This window comes from Calypte anna, chromosome 5, assembly GCF_003957555.1.
Source record: "Calypte anna isolate BGI_N300 chromosome 5, bCalAnn1_v1.p, whole genome shotgun sequence".
Classification (NCBI taxonomy): Eukaryota; Metazoa; Chordata; class Aves; order Apodiformes; family Trochilidae; genus Calypte; species Calypte anna.
This window is the reverse complement of record NC_044250.1, coordinates 11783962-11801264: the sequence shown is the minus strand read 5'-3', so window position 1 is coordinate 11801264 and position 17303 is coordinate 11783962. Positions and strand designations below refer to the sequence as shown.

The following is a 17303-nucleotide window of genomic DNA, read 5'->3' as shown; positions in this document are numbered from 1 at the left end:
AGAGTGCAGACATGGGGCAGGGGCCAAGGAATAGATCCAAATAGCTCCCACCTAACTTTAGGCACTCAGCTGAGGAGGATCCTAAGTTAGACCTAACATCAGCTACGAGGGAATCCCCCTCCAGAGGGCAATTCCTATCACAAATGAGCAAACTGCTCTCTGATACTGCCTGCCGCTTATTGCAGTATGAGGGGGACCTCAGGCAAATGCATCCTAAGTCAGATGAGAAGAACTGAATTTTACTTCTATTATTTTGACCTGCTACAATATCTACCTTAGATCCAGAGAATCCCATCTTCGGTGATATTACAATGCAGTCATTACCTCATTTGCTATTTTGGAGTGATGAATTTTTGATTTGCAAAGGCTAGGAAGGTTAAATATAGGGAGGAAATTAAAAACATCACCCTATTACCTTTTCCACTGCCTTTCTAGTATTTTTTCTGTCTGACACATTTAAACATCAAAGCCTTTTGTGCTGAGACAGACCTAAACTCTTAGAAGTTACATTGCTGTCTACTGTCCATCTTACAGAAAGGGTCAAAGGCTTTGTGACACTAAAATTAGATGGTTTTTTTTTTATATATATATATATTCAAAGGCATTTGATCAGAGAATTCCCTTCCCTGTGTATTCAGGCCCACTACAATGGATTTAACAGTTCACTGCTATCCATAAAAGCCACCAAAGTCCCCAAGCCACAATGAAACCTCAGGCACTGCCAAGAGTCCCCAGCTCCCATTGAGCACCGGCACTGGAATTAGAGGGCTCAGCACACTTCTGACGTTAGAACTGGTGTGTTGCACAAGGAATACAGGGTATTTAGGTTATGGTGACAGAAGGGATGAAAAATGAAGCCCTGAGAAAAGAGCAGCTCCTTCAGAAAGCATGAGTGATATCACTGAAATGGATAATTCCTCATTATTTCTTTAAAAGGAGATGAGATCTCCCTCAGGAAATGGCATTGAAATAATAAGTTTCTAAGGTCACAGCTTGCTCCAGTTCATCTGACCATGGGGTACACTGGAGCCACTGTAACTGTGTAGTTCTCCTGTGTCAGAGGCAGACTTGGATTGCATTAACTGTTTACATGTAGGGATAGTTGAGAAGTGGGTTATGGAATTTATTTTTTTTTTTGGCATGTAAGGAAAACAACCACAGAAGATTTTCTGAAGCTAAAGATTGTATCAGTAATGACAGACATTTCCCCTCTCCTCCTAGGCACTTTAATTCTAATAGTATTTCTTCCATATTTTACAGCTATGCCATAAGTTGAGAATTTTGCCATCAGAACACTGGAAAAGGCTGAACAATACATGTGTGTGAAGATATGATATTCCTGGAGCGTAACTGAAGTGAAGCTGCATGCAGAGGTGAGAAATTCTTATTTTGGCTATATCAAAGTCAGTATAAACACTGTGTGTGCTGGTGTTTCTAAATGTATGTACAAAAACCCCCCCAAACCAAACAGTGAAAGGCTGGGGTAGATCTCATAACAAAGCCAAAATAACCCATCACCCATGCTTATGTATTAATGGATGCATTCTTAAGACCATTGCTCTGTGGCACCAGACAGTGCTGTAGACATCAAAAGAAGTTACAAATTCCATTCATGCTGAATTTCTTTTGCAGTGTTTGAAAATGTCATTCACTACTTCATCCTATGGCAACTTTAAGATGTAACCATGCAGTCACCTTATCCTTCAGATAAGCGCATAGCTCACAGAAGAAAAGAACTGAAGAGCTGATTAACTGTCAAAACAAAACTGAGAGTTTCAGTATTTGTTTTGAGGTTTTCTTATAAACTTTTACCTTAAAGCATTTCACTGTGTGTACTGATATAAATTACATATACCTGTAGGAGGGTGTTCGGTTTAGGACCAAAATCAGCTAAGTTTAAGTCATAGAAACTGGCTTTTTCTGTTTTGCTTCTGTTTGAAGCAAATTTTACTTTGCTTTTTTTCTCTTTCTGTTATGATACTGACTTCAGAACACTCAGAATCTTTTAGATAAAAGGCACAGCAGCACAGCAGACTGTGGTTATGACTGATGCTTACTTAGCTGTGTTCAACTAATGGCTTTCCCACAGTCCTTTCAAGTGATCTTGCTCAGTTAAGTTAAGCCCTGTGTCAAATGAATATATAGGAGATTACTTCCATTTTCTGGTTGCTGTTACTTAGCCTGTTTGGGTATCTGATTGTAGTATTGTGGTTGTCACATCTAAGACAATGGCAAACTGAAGCCTCCATCTTGAATGGAGCTTGTTCAATTCAACAGAAGTGAGGGGACACCTGATCCTCGATAGCCTGAGATATCCCTGGGTCAAGGAGTTTTAGTTAAATTGGTCAGGTGAGACCTGCTTGTCAGGCCTGGTGCCTCCAGCATAAGCAGTATCTTGAGAATTTATGGTCATAAAAAACTGCCTTGAAGATTATTTTTTTTTTTATGTAGAGGAAATCTCTGTTTTCTTAGTGCTACCTGCCTGCAGCAGCAGCTCTGCTGTCCTTAACTCTGGAGTGCAGTTCTTCCCTTTCTGCTGCTTTCCCAGCCACTCTTGATGGGATCAGAGGAGCTGGAGAGCAGGAAGGGTTGCTGCAGAAAGGGGAGACATGGTAGAATCAAACTTTGATATTCTTTATATCAAATTAAAACCAAGTGCTGTTATTTAAAGATACCCTCCTGCCCAGGACTGAACTGCTGAGATTGCTGGGGACATTTTAAAAGTGTAATTCAAACTTACCACAATTTAAACTCAAAACATCTTTGTTTTGCCTGCAAATGACCACAGCATCATTGGCAGCTGCTGTGCAGCCTGTGGGCAAAGTTCTGCCATTTGCATGTCCATGCCATGGAAGTGCTCCTAAGCCTGAGAAGATCCTTAGCTCTGGGATGTGACTGTGCAGAGCTCTCTGTAGAGCCCTCTTGGCCCTGTGTGTATGGAGGGAGAATAGCTGTGAACTGCTGACTTGGTGCATGAGATGGTTATAAAGAGAGAGTCATATCTGGAACTATTTCAAACTCATCACTCTTTCATGAGCTGTTTCATAATTCCACCACACATAATATATGGAATTAATAACTTCATGTGATGTCTTTTACACCTGAGCAGTTAAACAGGATTTTTTTTTTCTTTGCAGAATGTATTAGATATACATCATATGACCTTACATCACCTAGACACTGTCTCGCTGAAGATTTACAGTTAAAAATTACAAGAATCCTCTTGATGTTATTTTAGAAACATTAGGAACCCATTCTGTGTTCCCAGTACAATGTTAACTGGTTGTTTACAGTTGGGTTCTGTTGACCAATCCGAATATTTTACAGTATGGGAAACATTCACTGCTTGCAGGGCTCTGTTTTCATAAAATATGCAGGTTACAGTTTCAGACACAAGTCAGTGCCTATGAATGTTTCATATTATGTAAGTGAACCTCAACATCCAAGGCAAGGCAGATCTTGTTTTACACTTTGGTTCGGATCTTATTATTTTTTACTTTTCTCTTGCACATATATAGGTCTTTCCCTGTTAGTAAGATAAGAGAGGCAGGCAAGTTTTTTTGCTGCCAGAGGTGCATGATAATTACCAGACACAGAACTCCAGCAACAGAGTTCATTTTGTTAGCTGAAGTATAAGTGTGCTTTGATACTTCTTAAAATATATATGCTTGTATATTTATATAAAAATAGTCTCTCTTAATTATTGCAGAAATAGTTAAGTTGCTGTTACTATCAATACTTCATGGATATTGTGGTAACAGCTGATTCTAGAGCACAGATGGTGGCAAAACAGTTCCACATTGAACCAAAATTACACGGATTCTCAGGATACCAGCGTGGAATTGCACTGAACTTGTAGAATTCTTGGTGCTCTAGTTCTTAGAGAGGACCAGGCTATGTATGTAAAATGGAAGGAACTTTATAAAATAAGGGATTTCTAAGAAAAAAAGTCACTCTATAGCTGACTGCTAAAGCCTGGCATCTCTTCCATGTTCCAATTGGGAACATGTGGGTTTCTTGCTCACAGCAGGAGCAACACAATATTGTTTGTGCCCCCCTTCTCTTATTTTTTTGTATGTGATGCCACAAAGACACCTACTTCTGAAAATGTTTGCTGCTTGGACATGAGCTGAGATAAGCATTTGCAACCTGAGGGGAATGGCTGATAAAACCCATGTGCTTCTGCACCAGAGATACAATAGGAAGGAGACAGTCTATCAGTCACGTGAATTGTGATTGGCCTGTTGCAATGGGACAGCCTTGAACAGAGAAAAATGAAAACTGTTTACCTTCTGAATGGACTTTACATAGTTGCACGTAAGGGAAAAGAAATAAGAAAAGAAGAGAAAAGGGAATAGAAAACAAGAGAAAGGCTCCCACCAGCTTTGCCCCTCCAAAATTAGCATTGGCATCGGTGAAGTGGCACACAAAGGAAAGTGTCACTTTCTTTGTGCCTCTCACAATGACATCAACATGCATGGCTATGAGATGATCAGAGAATACCTCACTCACAATGAGTAACAAATTGGAATTTTCTTCAAAGTAAAAAAATGATAACACAAGACCATCATAGGTATATGCTAGCTCTTTCAAGATGTCTCTTTTTTACTTAGTTAATTTCACTTGACTGGCCATCTGTTCTATCTAATACAATGCAGGGGGATATTCTGAATAGGCTGAAAAATGTCAACTATGCAGCTTGGCTGGAACATCTGCCAAAAATGAAGTTGGCTTTATTTTCAACATGGTTATCTGCTTTGAAATTACTCCATAGAATAAATAGTGACATTCCATGGGTAGAGGTAGATTATGGGGTTTAAATAACCAAATCAGAGCCCCGTAACTTTATGTGCTATAGGAGGATTCTCATAAAACTGAGATAATTCCCATAATTAACCACTAGCCATGGGATATTATAATATATTCCATGGTGACTAGTATTTTTTTCATTTCCCTCCCCCCTCCCAGTAGAATTAGTATGATTGATTTTGCTCTGGTTTCACCTATTGCTAACAGGAGTCAGTATAATTAAAAATAAGAACACCATATTATGAGGTGATCACTGTTTAGGCCAAACCAGCCAGGAATGACAAGTCAGACCTTTTCCAGTTGGCCTTTGCTGCTGGAAGGTTGAAGGAGCTGTAACTCCCCAACCCATACTGGCAAAAGGAGCATGTTTTAGAAAATCTGGTTTAAAACTTTGTAGTTCTAAAGGCTAAATTCTAGTGGAATATTATAGAATAGATTGATTTGCATGCCATGGAGTAAACATCCTTACATCTAGTCTTGTCTCAGAGTGAGTCATTTTGCATTAGTGTCAAGAATTTGAGCTGTTGTTCTACTTTGCAGTTAATCATCAGAAAGAGACTGGATTGTCTCATGAATATGCATGATGGTATAGTTGTCCCTTCAACTTACTAGGCACCTATTTTCTGTAATGAGATGTACAATATCTGCCATTTAAAACAGCTGAAAGGTCCCAAATGGGAACAAATGAGAAAGCATCTGGCTGTTTCAAATTCCAGCCCTGTTTTGTCAGAAAACTCTGTAATTGCTCAGTACTTGGCTCCTACTCTGCTCTGTGAAGCATTCAGCTCTCAAGAGCCTCAAAGATGCATTACACAGTCCAGCAACATAGCTGTAGAACTCTCAAAATTCTTCCACTAGATGTAACAGCTCTTCCAAATATCTTGAGACTTGTATGCCCTTAACCAGGACCAAAGTTTGGGCTCCTAGAGCGTGCTCTCATCCTTAGTTTTGCTGATCAGCCTCCACTGTACCATTTGTCCCTGCAACCTACACTTCACACATAGTATTCACTGTGTGGTGGTGGGACTAGAATGGATAAATGTGCTACCCATTGCTCTAAGAAAGCAGTCTGGCTGAATCTTAAATCACTACACGGGATGGAGGTTAACGGTCAGATGGACATTCCTCTAAGAGGTTTCCTACCTGCTCTGTTTATTTCTAAAATTTCTTCTTGGGCCAGTGGGCAAGTGTCGCTCTGAGTACTGTGGTGTGGAGAGTTTACGACAGATTTACAATAATTGGGGGATCCCAGCTGGGGTGGCCTCGGGATATGCTTCTTTTTTTTCTTTGGTAGCTTCTGCTTAGCCATAGCTAAGGAGTAATACATTCCGAAATTGTTCACAATGACAGGGACAGGCATGGCAATGGTCAGCACACCAGCAAGAGCACAGAGGGCCCCCACCAGCATGCCTGACCAAGTCTGAGGATACATGTCTCCGTAGCCCAGGGTCGTCATGGTGACAACAGCCCACCAAAAGCCGATGGGGATGTTTTTAAAGTGTGTGTGTTCACTGGCACTAGGGTCATTTGGTTTAGCACCTATTCGCTCGGCATAATAGATCATCGTGGCAAAGATTAAGACGCCCAATGCCAAAAATATGATGAGCAGCAAGAACTCGTTTGTGCTGGCACGGAGGGTGTGTCCCAGGACCCGCAGCCCCACGAAGTGCCGCGTCAGCTTGAAAATGCGGAGGATTCGCACGAAACGGACCACACGGAGGAAGCCCAGGACATCCTTAGCAGCTTTGGAAGACAGGCCACTGAGTCCAACCTCTAGGTAGAAAGGCAGAATGGCCACAAAGTCAATGATGTTCAAAGAGTTTTTGATAAATTCCACCTTGTTGGGGCAGAAAGTGACTCTCATCAAGAACTCAAATGTAAACCAGATGACACAGACACCTTCGATGTAGGTGAGAAAGGCTTCAGTCTCTGCTTCCCTGTAGTGCCGCACCTGGGTGTCGTTCCCGATGAACTCAGTTTCTGTCTTGTTTACAATAGGGTTAAATCTCTCATGGGTCTCGAGGCAGAAGGTGGTGATGGAGACCAGAATGAAGAAGAGGGAGGCAAATGCCACATACTGTGGAAAGAAAGATATGAGAGAAATGTTAAGCAGTATTAAGGCTTTGCTTCTGAAACACTAGGGTGAGGCAAGAGCTTTATGAAAACTAAAGATTATGCCAAGACTCCTTCCTGTGGGCTGAAGATGCCAAGTCCCACCTGCAAGACAGCTTAGCATTCAAACTCAGAGGGAGGGCAGTGTGTAAGTATGTGCTAACACTCATTCCTATACAGGTAGCACTTGAGTGTCAGTGTAAATTTTAGGAAGCATTTAAATCTCAGTTTTCTGTGGGATTTAAAATTAAGGAGATACTGAAACTCCACCTTCCTGAAGTTGATCTTTTATTACTTCTTGGTCTTAAAGACAGAGCAGACCTTCCAGGACAATTGTTATGCAAGAGTGTTTTCAGAGCATGGTGTCCATGGCATGGTGGCTGCCTCCTGCTCCCAGCTTAGTGACAGTTGTGGCATTTCAGATCTCAGTAAGGTGCCAGTAAATACCAGCGGTAGTCTCAGAAGGGCTCTACAGCAAGGAGCCCTGCTTGGTATTGTCAGACTTTCTCACCAAATCCCAGGCACAAGTTGAGGAACAGTCACATATCAAACTGAGTCCTGTTTGTCTTGTCTATCACCTTGACAAGAGGCATCACATAAGGTATTGTCATTTTCTTCATGAGCCTTAGTAACTGTGGTAATTAAAATATTATTCAAATAGCCTAATAATGCCCTCTTATTCATAATGTCCCTTTTTCAAAAGTGTAGCCAAAATAGGGGTTAAAAAGGACTGGTTTATTTTAATTGTCTGTTGCCAGTAAATGTAGTGCAGTAATCTAAAAGAAATTGCTGCCAAAGGAATAGGCCAGTTAAAAATAACCTGTGCTTTCAGCTACCAAGGCTCTCCTGCAATCATGAAGTTCCTTCTGTCTGCTTTCCTAGGTAAGACCTAGTGCAGAATTACACTTGACCTTCTGTATTAGCTAACAAAGTCAAAAGCAAGAATCTGCCACAGTTTGAAGTGAATACAGAGAAAGTGGCAGAGAATGAAATCTCAGACTCGTTTAGGTTGGAAGGGCCCTCTGGAGGTCATTTGGTACAACTTCAAAATTGGACCAGGTTGCTCCAGGTCTGGTTCAGGGCTGAATATTTCCAAGGCTGGAGATCTCACAACCTCTCTGAGCAGCCTGTGCCAAACACAGAGACAGAAGCAAACAGGCTCTTCTGTTTTTCAGATCCAGATTCGTTGCCAAAGAGGTCAGGACCCAGCCATTGTCACAGACTGCAAAAACCTCACTACCTTCCCATAAATGCTTCAGGCTATCATAGCACTGTTATGTGATGGCCTAATATATGTGCTGATATATGCTAAAAATCAATCCCTACTATAAATAGTTGTCTGGAAGATAAACAATCTGGAGGTTAGGGAAATGGAGAAGCAGGACTGGATATGTTGTGGATATGATTCTCCTATTAAACAGGGAGATTTCTCAATGCAGAATTTCTCAAGCTGTAAAATAGCTGGTGTTTTTCAGATGCTTTGTGATCAAAAGCATCATCAAAAGCTGATGTGTGCAGGTTCTATGTGCTTTAATTTTAATATTACTGACTTTAGGGTATCATCAGTCTCCCTGAAAAATATAAATTGAGGAGTCTTATAAATCAAAGTTGGTGTGTGATAGTAAAACTCAGAGCTTCTTAATGAAGTACAGGGTAATACCCCAGCTGTCTGAGTGGGGATATAAAATGAGAAGCAAAAAGCCCCTTGGACCAAGAACTCAGGAGACTGTTCCCAGCAGCCTCAGCATGCCTGCTCTCTTTCAGCCTGGAGCACATTTTTACTGTAGAGCCAGAGAGCCCTGAGAATTCAAACTGCAGAAGAAAATGCTGACACTTGGTTGAGCCTGGTAGCACACCCAGATCAGAAGCAGAGAAGGGAATAAAACCCTCTTGCATTTTAAGGGGTCTGTGAAGAAGGCCCTTTCTTTATGTTAATTGAAAATGCAATTCTCTTGGTGTATAGGAATATCTCTCCTGAGTGAGTTTTTCCTGCTTAGGACAACCTTCAGACTGATCTTGCACAGCAAGTGTTTTGAAAAGTGATGTTTTGCTGTATTAAAGGGACAAAATTACCAATTCTGAGAGGACGTTTAGGTTCTCTGCAGTGGTACAAGCAGTGTTAGCAGTTATCACACCCGTGGTCTTCTTGCTGTTAGTCCTTGTATGTGTGCTGCAGAGGGGAACTGAAAATTTTTAGTCCCTTGTTCAGCAGAGTGAGAAGCACCTGCTAAATGAAAGTGAAGTGGTTGTTTCCTTCTATCTGTATTTCACATCCCCAGCCCTTTCCCAGGACTGGGCATGGCCTTGGATGCTTTGCAGCTTTGGAAGTGTGGATCTGGTTTCAAGTTTTCATAAAAGTATGGCTGAGCAATGGCACTGACAGGAAGAATCCAAATGTTCCTTCTCTATTTTTTCTCTCTGTTGAATTACTATCTAATCTTAAAACCAATTTTATACTTGGGAATTAAAAATACCTCTTAGTTATTCCATGCTTCAATGCTGAAAGGCCCTTGCTTTTTGTTTTAGAAGCAGGTCTGCAGACTGAAAGGAGAAGACAGAGAGGAGCAGCCTTTTCATAAAAGTCCCATTACAGTTCCCCAGTCCCTTGGCAGAGCCAAAGAAGTGCAGAAATGCCTGAGAATCCATCTACTAGCACCCATCTCTGACAGCTTCATCTCCTGCAGCTGCTTGGGAAGCAGAAATCTATCAGCTTGCTGCACATGAATGCACAGTATATAATTGGCATAAATATGTGATCCCTGATTTGTATTGCCTCCACCCCTTTTTTCTTCTGAGTATTTTTCTTTGTTAATTATCTGGTACAAGATTTAGTGAGTTGTAAGCAAGATCCAACAGCACCAAATTCAGCAAGTCTGTTTTTCTAAGGAGTCCATCATTAATTCATGTCACAGGGGTAGAAAAAAGAGTTTTCTCTGGCCTTCCATCAGAGGCCAACAGAGATCACACATCATGGCTAACATGATGTCTAGTCCTGAGATGAGCAATGCTGGTGGAACTGGTGAGGTCTGTGGGACTGGTCTGTGTTCTGACATCTCTGAAAATAAGGCTGTCTCTCTGTATTTCACTAGTAATGGCCCCAACACTAATCAAAGAAATGAATTGCTCCTGTATTATTAAGTTCTTCTTAATCTTCTTTCTCCTTACATTTTACTTCTTCCTCAGATCTGAATGGGCTGGAGGAAAGGAGTGAGGATTTTGTGATGTCACATGCTGTTGAGTTACATAATGGCAGCTAAAATTTTATATAGTTAAAGAAAATACCTAGGTAAAGTGTTTGAAGTGATCCGAACTCTTTTATCTGCTTTGCCACATGTGAATGATTCCTGTTTCTCTAGAGATGCTGCTTTCATTGCTTTTTCCTTTCCTGGCTCCTAATACCAACAAAGAAAAATCTGAGATTGTCCAAATCTGCAGAAGCCATAAGAGAAGAGAGAGAGGGTATTTGAAAAGGGGATATTTTTATTAAAATATGTTACATTAAAATATCCTCATTCTGAAGAGAGAAGAAAATACATTCCTGCATAATTTCTGTTAATAGTATATTTTAATAAGGTTATTAAAAGACTAAAAGATGTCATGCCCACAAGTGGAGAATTTAATTATCTAATTTATATTGCCTTTGTTTAAATCTATCTGTCTGTCTGAAAGGTCTGTTCTCCCTGCTTCTCCACTGCCCTATGTCTAACCTAGCAATTTTTACCAGTACAGAGTGAATATGCAGTGCCAGTTAATTCAGAGTAGTAGTGTTTCACATCAGCTTTGTATAGCTGTAAAGGGAGCAAGGTCACAGAATCAGACGTAGCCTCTCATGAATAAGAAGCAAATATCTTTCCACTCAGCATGGGAAGAACAACAGCCCTAAAACACAAATAAATCTTCTGCTACATGAGGATTAGGAGGTTAGGTTTACTTAGAAAAAAAGGTCTGAGGATTGGCCCAGACAGCATTAAATACAAAAGTGTGGCTGTTAACTTCTGGGAATCAGTTTTAAATACAGCACTTTATGTTGCATTTCTAAGATAGTTCTGGTCTTGGAGATAAGAAACCTTTTTTTTCATGTTTGTTTTAAACAAATAAGCCCAGTAACTGACTAGAATTCATTGACACATTGCCTGGAATTACTGGGCTTTGATGCAGATGGGCAGTGAAAGCTGGTGATGAAGGCCCTGGGACAGAAATAACTTCTCTTTCATTTCCTATGACTGGGGCTCTTTTTCAGCCTCCACCACTGAGATCTTCAAGTGTGTGTGCCTCCATCTTTTGCCCCATCCTTTGTCTTGTGCTTTTGTGTTGGTTTTGTTAAATTGAGATGGTAAAGTCTTTGGGGCTTAGGACTGGCAGCCAATTCATGTCTGTCCAATGTCCAGTCTGATGTATGTCTGGAATGGGGAGCTGGGAAGTGAGACTTTGACCTAATCTTTGATAAGAGAGACACTCTTGGAGTATAGATAACAAGAAGAGTTGCAAGAAAACTTTCAAGCCAATTTTCAGTAACTTCAGAGTTTGTTTTCTAGGAAATAGAGGTCTACACAACACCATTCATAATTCATTCCATGTCACACATCCATAATGAGTTAGTAGAAGCTCCACACTTCAGATGGTGCTCTTCTCCTTTGATACTGCTCAGAATCCTGACTCAGGCTAGAGGGAAGAAAAGAAGCAGATACCACTTGGAGATCTCCTTTGTAACTGCTCGCAGAAGTGTTTAAAAAGTGATTCTTAATCTCTCCCTTTTTGCAGGGAAATTCAGGAAATTCTACTCTTCTTTGAGCCTTTGGATGAAAAGTAGAGGGAGATACCATTTTGTTTGAACTACATCCCTTGAAGCATCAGGAAATTTTCCATGGAAGTGGCATCCTTTCTTTCGACTGATCTTGTCTGGTGAGTTTTTGTTTTAATGACAAAAATACTGAATTCACTACTCCTGTGACTTCCATTCACAAGGCATCTCTTCAAATATTTTACCAACTTTCTTTCATAGTTTGTCTACTTGAGATTTGTCTCTGAAAGCTATTACACCTGTGTGAAGCTGCCAACAATTGCCTGCCTCTGACTTGAATCAAGACCTTTGCCTAGCTTTTAATGTGAACACTGGACTTTAACCATTCTTTATTTAAAACTCAGTCCCTATCACCAAAGCATTTGTCAATGACAGAGATAAGTCTTTTTGCTGCAGCTCAGCCAAAGGATGGGTTAAATGAAAGCTGCTTTAAAGTACTTTGCTTTATAACTGCTTTATCACCATCTCTCAGGACTGATCTTCCAGGCTTTTTTAGATATGACCCTGATTCAAACAATTGACTCATTTTGAATCTGCAAGTAATGGTGCTGAATTTTTGAAAGAAATACTGAACCTGTATGACTGATAAATGACTAAATGTAGGCATGTGATACTAGCAAGCAGGTAACTGTTAAAGTGAGCACAAGCTGGGACTGTCAGAAAAGCATCTCTGCAACATTTAGTTTGGAATCCTAATGTAGGATGTTGTGAGATCCTTTGAGCAATGATTATGAAACTGAAACTATTTGCAAGGAGAGCGATCCACTTCTGCTTTTGTTGGCATCACATAGGAGGGTACAAAGAGATATTACTACCAAATTCTTCTTTGTAAAGGGGGAGATGACCATCTTGGCAGTCTGTCTTCATTCAGTGAGATGGTAAGAGAACCAATACAGAAGCTCATATCAGAAAGCATACTGGTTCAGTCAGAAGATTATTCAAATTCATGTTTCTTATTTGAGATAAATGGAAGAAGTAGGCTTGCAGATAGACGAAGGTTAGTCCAGAATTAGCTAAAGTCCATTAGCAGCTTGTGGATGAAATTGTTATGTAATGCCAAAAAAATTATATGACAGCTTGCAAAAATGTCTTGTAATGCTTAGTGGCACCCAGATATGAAATGACATGTTAAAAAAAATGTGCAGTCATCTGTGGAAAATATGCTTAAGTTATTCGGTGTTGACATTGCAATAAATAAATTAGAAGCAGATCTCTCAAATGTTAGTCCTAGCAGGCAGCCATGTGCTTTGACAAGATAGTTACTGGGCTAAGGAGACTGCATCAGAGCTGGAAGTGGGGCATGTTCAGCATTTCTTTGTGACTACATAGCCAGCTGGTCGCCAGGCAAAGTTTGGGATGGTTCTTTGTAGGTCACAGGTAAGTTTTCCAGTTTTGTCTAGAATAGATTCAATCTTGTGATTTAATAGAAAAGTTGTCACAGAGGAGATATGAATTTAATTTGCAAGCTTTCTTGCTAGCTCCTTAGTCTGTCTGGTTGTGAGAACTATATGGAGACATAATGGTGGGAGTAAGAAATGATTCATATTGCTCAGCAACAGCTCAATGGGAAATTCTTATCAACATAGATAGGGTTCTGATCCAAGAGAGTCTCAAGACTTGTGCAGGTAGGTATATGGGACACTGCAGAAGGAGCTGGAAGTGTTGGAAGTGAAGGCTTCCATCTCTTTGAGGCTGACTGTGGAAATGTGCATTTGATAGGAGCCTCCAAATGTCTTTCTCCTGTCCCAAAGCACAACCTTTGATCATTCCTGAGAGGCAGCTATATTGGCTGTTATTAAGGACCCCCAATGGTGACTGCTGTAGAAATTCTGCAGGAAATTTATCCCAGGACTTCATCATATTTTATCTGTATTTTTATTTCCCTATCGCCTGACCTGAATCATCCTGGCTACATTTTAAGCTTGTTCACTTTTGTCCTGTCCATTACAGACTGCTAAGTATATAGAAATTTGCTAACAGCCACCAAACATTCAAACATTCCACGAGTTCTGCTTTCATATGCTTATGTTTTTGCTGCATAAAAGCAATATAATTATTAATCTCATTTTCAGATGATGCCACACATTTTTTATGCTGACAGTTCTGTCAAATGCTCCAGAATGAGAGAAACTGAGTCATGTAACAGCTTAGACACTGGGACATAAAGTAATAGATAAATGAAACCAGGGAACTCAGTTGCCCATTATTGGGAGGTTTTTCAGTCTTTTTCAAAGTTGGGCAGTAGGTAACATTTTGGAACTCTCCACACTTCGTGTTCTAAACTGAGGAGTCTTGTAGCAATGACTGTAGTGTCATGTGTCAGGATTTCAGGATATCACCTCACCACCTTAGCTCTGCATGCTATTTTAACTCCAGAGAAAATCACACTTCCCTCCTCTCTGACTCACTGCCAGTCCTTCCTCATGGGAAGAAAAAAGTCATTTCTTATGCAGTTCCTTGGCAAAGGGGGATTCCTGACTACAGCAAGGCAGAATCCAACTGGGAAAACCCAAAGACCTGCAAAATCTGATTAGTCCTGAGGCTTCCTAGAGTTTAGAAATAATTTTTATTTTTCTCCTTCCAAACTGGATATAAATCATCTGTGTGCTTGTGTGTGGTTAGCATCAAGCAGAGCCAGATGAAATTAGGTATGTATCTCTGCCCAAACCTCATGTTTTGATTTTGGAAATGTGAAAATACAAAGATATTCTGCTGGCAGGTTTGACTCTGTTGCATGCACACAGATATACACATGCACACACACACACACACACACACACACACACACACTCTTTCCCAAAGCTGTTAACATGGGGGGACTGCATATTTCCACTCAATATTAAAATCCTAAGTAGACAAGAAGGTGTGTGCCACCAACGGGTGGATTAAAGAGAATCAATCTTTTTTTATAGAGATGAAGGCTCAGTTAGATGGGGCTCTGGGCAAATTGATCTAGTTGAAGATGTTCCTGCTCTCTGTAGGGGGGTTGGCCTAGGTCACCTTTAAATGCCCCTTCCAACTCAAAGTATTCTGATTCCATGATTCTGCTGTGTACCCAGCAGAAGCCACACTGATGCACATGTACAGACACACAAAAAACCCCCTTTGTGCTATGATGCAGGAGAACAAGTGAAAAAATTGTTCTCATTGTTCTGTCCTTAAGGCTAAATTAAGGAGTCACAGATAACATCTGTGGTACTGACTTGGGTATCAATTGCAGGTGCTGAGCACCCCTCCCACAAACCCATTCAATATTAGCAGCTGTGAAGTTCTTGTGGAGAGAGGATTTGCAGGGGTAGTGCTGCAGGGCTGATTGCACAGCCAGGTTGTCTGCCTCACAGCAGTTCAAAAGGGCTCCCAACAGCCTTCTCCAGGTAGCCACTGTGAGAGCCACCATCTCCTCTGGTGCTGGGAAGCTGCACTAAATGTCTCTTTCTGTTAACTCCTTTCAGCTGGGGCTGTAAAAGGCTCAGCACTACTGAGAGAAGGAGACCTTTAAACAAGTACTGTTAGGTGTATTGCATAAACAAAAAGAAAAAACCCCAAGAAAAACTGCAAACAACCCCAACGTTTTTGCAGCCAAGGTTAAAAGAAAGATGTAAAGTTTGGAAAATGAAGGTAAGTCATAGCTTGAACCTAGAGGAAAATTGTTTTCTACAGAAGATGAAAGGAATTTAAAGTAATGTAAGAGTTTTGCTCGCAAGAGTATGGAAATTTGTTTAGCTTGTGTCTTACAGTACATTCAGTGTCTTGTGGGATAACAGGATCCTCTCATTGTTTGCTGCATTCTGACTGTATCATTTGTGGTGTATTTCCACTTCTTTAGTTTACTCAAGTGCATGTGCAGGTATGATGTGAACCGTGGTTAAAAAAGCAACTTAATTTCTGACTTCTGTCCCTGTACATTAAGGAAAATATCCTTTATTTGAAATAGCTTTGTTTGAATACTATCCATCTACCCATGGTGCAAAGAACCCGAAATACTGCATAGCATTTATCAATGTGGAACTCTTTTAGAGTGCTGTAGAAATATTCACATAAGTATCAATCTCTGCAAGCTTTGTAAGGCAAAACAAGTAGATTCTACTTCTGTTCCATTGACAAGGTGATTGTGAAGCTGAAAGATCAGAGCCTGCATTTCTCAAGAAAGTTCTTGTAACTTTGACAACACATCTACCAGTATTAGATTGGAGCAAAATTAGGGGATATTGTCCAAAACATGTCTTAATATCCTGGCTTTGACAGGGATGGACAAGACTGTCAGATTCTGAGTGCTGAGGTTTTGTTAGGATACTTTGTCTGTTGGCCAAGATAACAAGTTCAGTCCCCCAAAACTTGTTCATGGAGTTCAAAGCCATCCAGTCACAAAATTCCAGCTCAGCCATTCAGCCCTGCTCTTCCTTTTACCTTTTGCAGTGCAGTGATGTGTAAAGGATGGGGGCAGAGCTGTAGGTTTGTGTAGGCTCTCAGAGTTTTGTTGTGTAACTCTGCCACGTCAATACCTCTAGAAATGGCAACTCCAGGTTTGAAGAGGGTGAGAACTTTCCCCTTGCTCTTCCTGTTGACATCAATATTTTGACGTGAGGCTCTGAACTCCTCAGCATTAGGAGTTCTTATTGGCTAGTTTAATGGGATCAGCCTGCCAGCTTATGAGAACCTGGCCCTTAAGGAGACTTTGTTTTGAAGACTCATTAACTGTGAATCACCAGAAACCACTAATACTTTTGGAAATCTTCCTAGCAAGTACTGCAAGTATTGCCATATAATAGGCAAAAAACTGCATTAAAAATTAAGGGAAAATGGGTGAAATGAACTGACATTGGATGTCAATCGATTCCAGGAATGTAATTTCTCTCTGGGAACACCTGCATGAGTTATATTTTATCTCCTAAATGCATGTCTTTTCTGCAGAATGCTCCTCTTTGCTTGAAGAAGAGTTTGGGCAAATGGTTGCATACAAAAGTATTTCAAAATAAAGTTTTTAAAAGCACAGACTGGTCTATAGTGCTGACTTGCTTAGCAAGAGCAGTTAATACACTTGTGGGCAGTAAGTGAATACAGCTACAGGAAACAAAGAGTTGGGGGAAAGGGAGCTGGGAGTGAAGTCAAAGTTTGGAGGAGGAGGCTGGGACTTCCATTCAAGCTGCATTTTTTGATAGCTGGCAGGGATGGGAAATGGCTCTCACCCCAGCAGCTTTATTTTTGTATTTCTAATTTTTGGGTGATTTGTGGCAATTATGTGCTGCCACACAATTGTGTGCTCCTTAGGGCATGAACTACATGCAAGTGAATAACACAGGAAGAGCTTTTCCTGTGTAGGGAAAGTTAAAGATGATTCTAAAATGTAGAGGTAGTTCACAGGAGAGTTGTGCTTGGAATACACCTTTAAGATCATTGAGTCCAATACTTAACCCAACTGTATGGAGTCCACTGCTAAACCATATTCCTAAGCACATCTACAGTTCCTTAGCAGGATATCTAGCTGGGCAATTAAAAGGTGCTAAAAATCAAAGTTTGTGATATATTTATGTTTTTTAAGATTATTTCACAATAAAAGCTTGAAATATTGAAACTTCAATGA

At 40.5% G+C, this 17303-nt stretch overlaps 1 protein-coding gene across 6 annotated transcripts in view; it reads right to left on the bottom strand.

The window, feature by feature from the left end:
- Positions 1-17303, bottom strand: part of KCNC1 (potassium voltage-gated channel subfamily C member 1) — a 113977-nt gene that overhangs the window by 27516 nt on the left and 69158 nt on the right. For 4 of the 6 annotated variants that reach the window (XM_030451432.1, XM_008504718.2, XM_030451433.1 and 1 more), the window contains exon 2: positions 5953-6886. In XM_030451432.1, the coding sequence (XP_030307292.1) occupies positions 5953-6886 (934 nt within the window). Of the gene's footprint in view, positions 1-402; positions 428-5952; positions 6887-17303 lie in introns of all 6 variants that reach the window. The other 2 variants (XM_030451435.1, XM_030451434.1) reach the window with 2 other exon arrangements.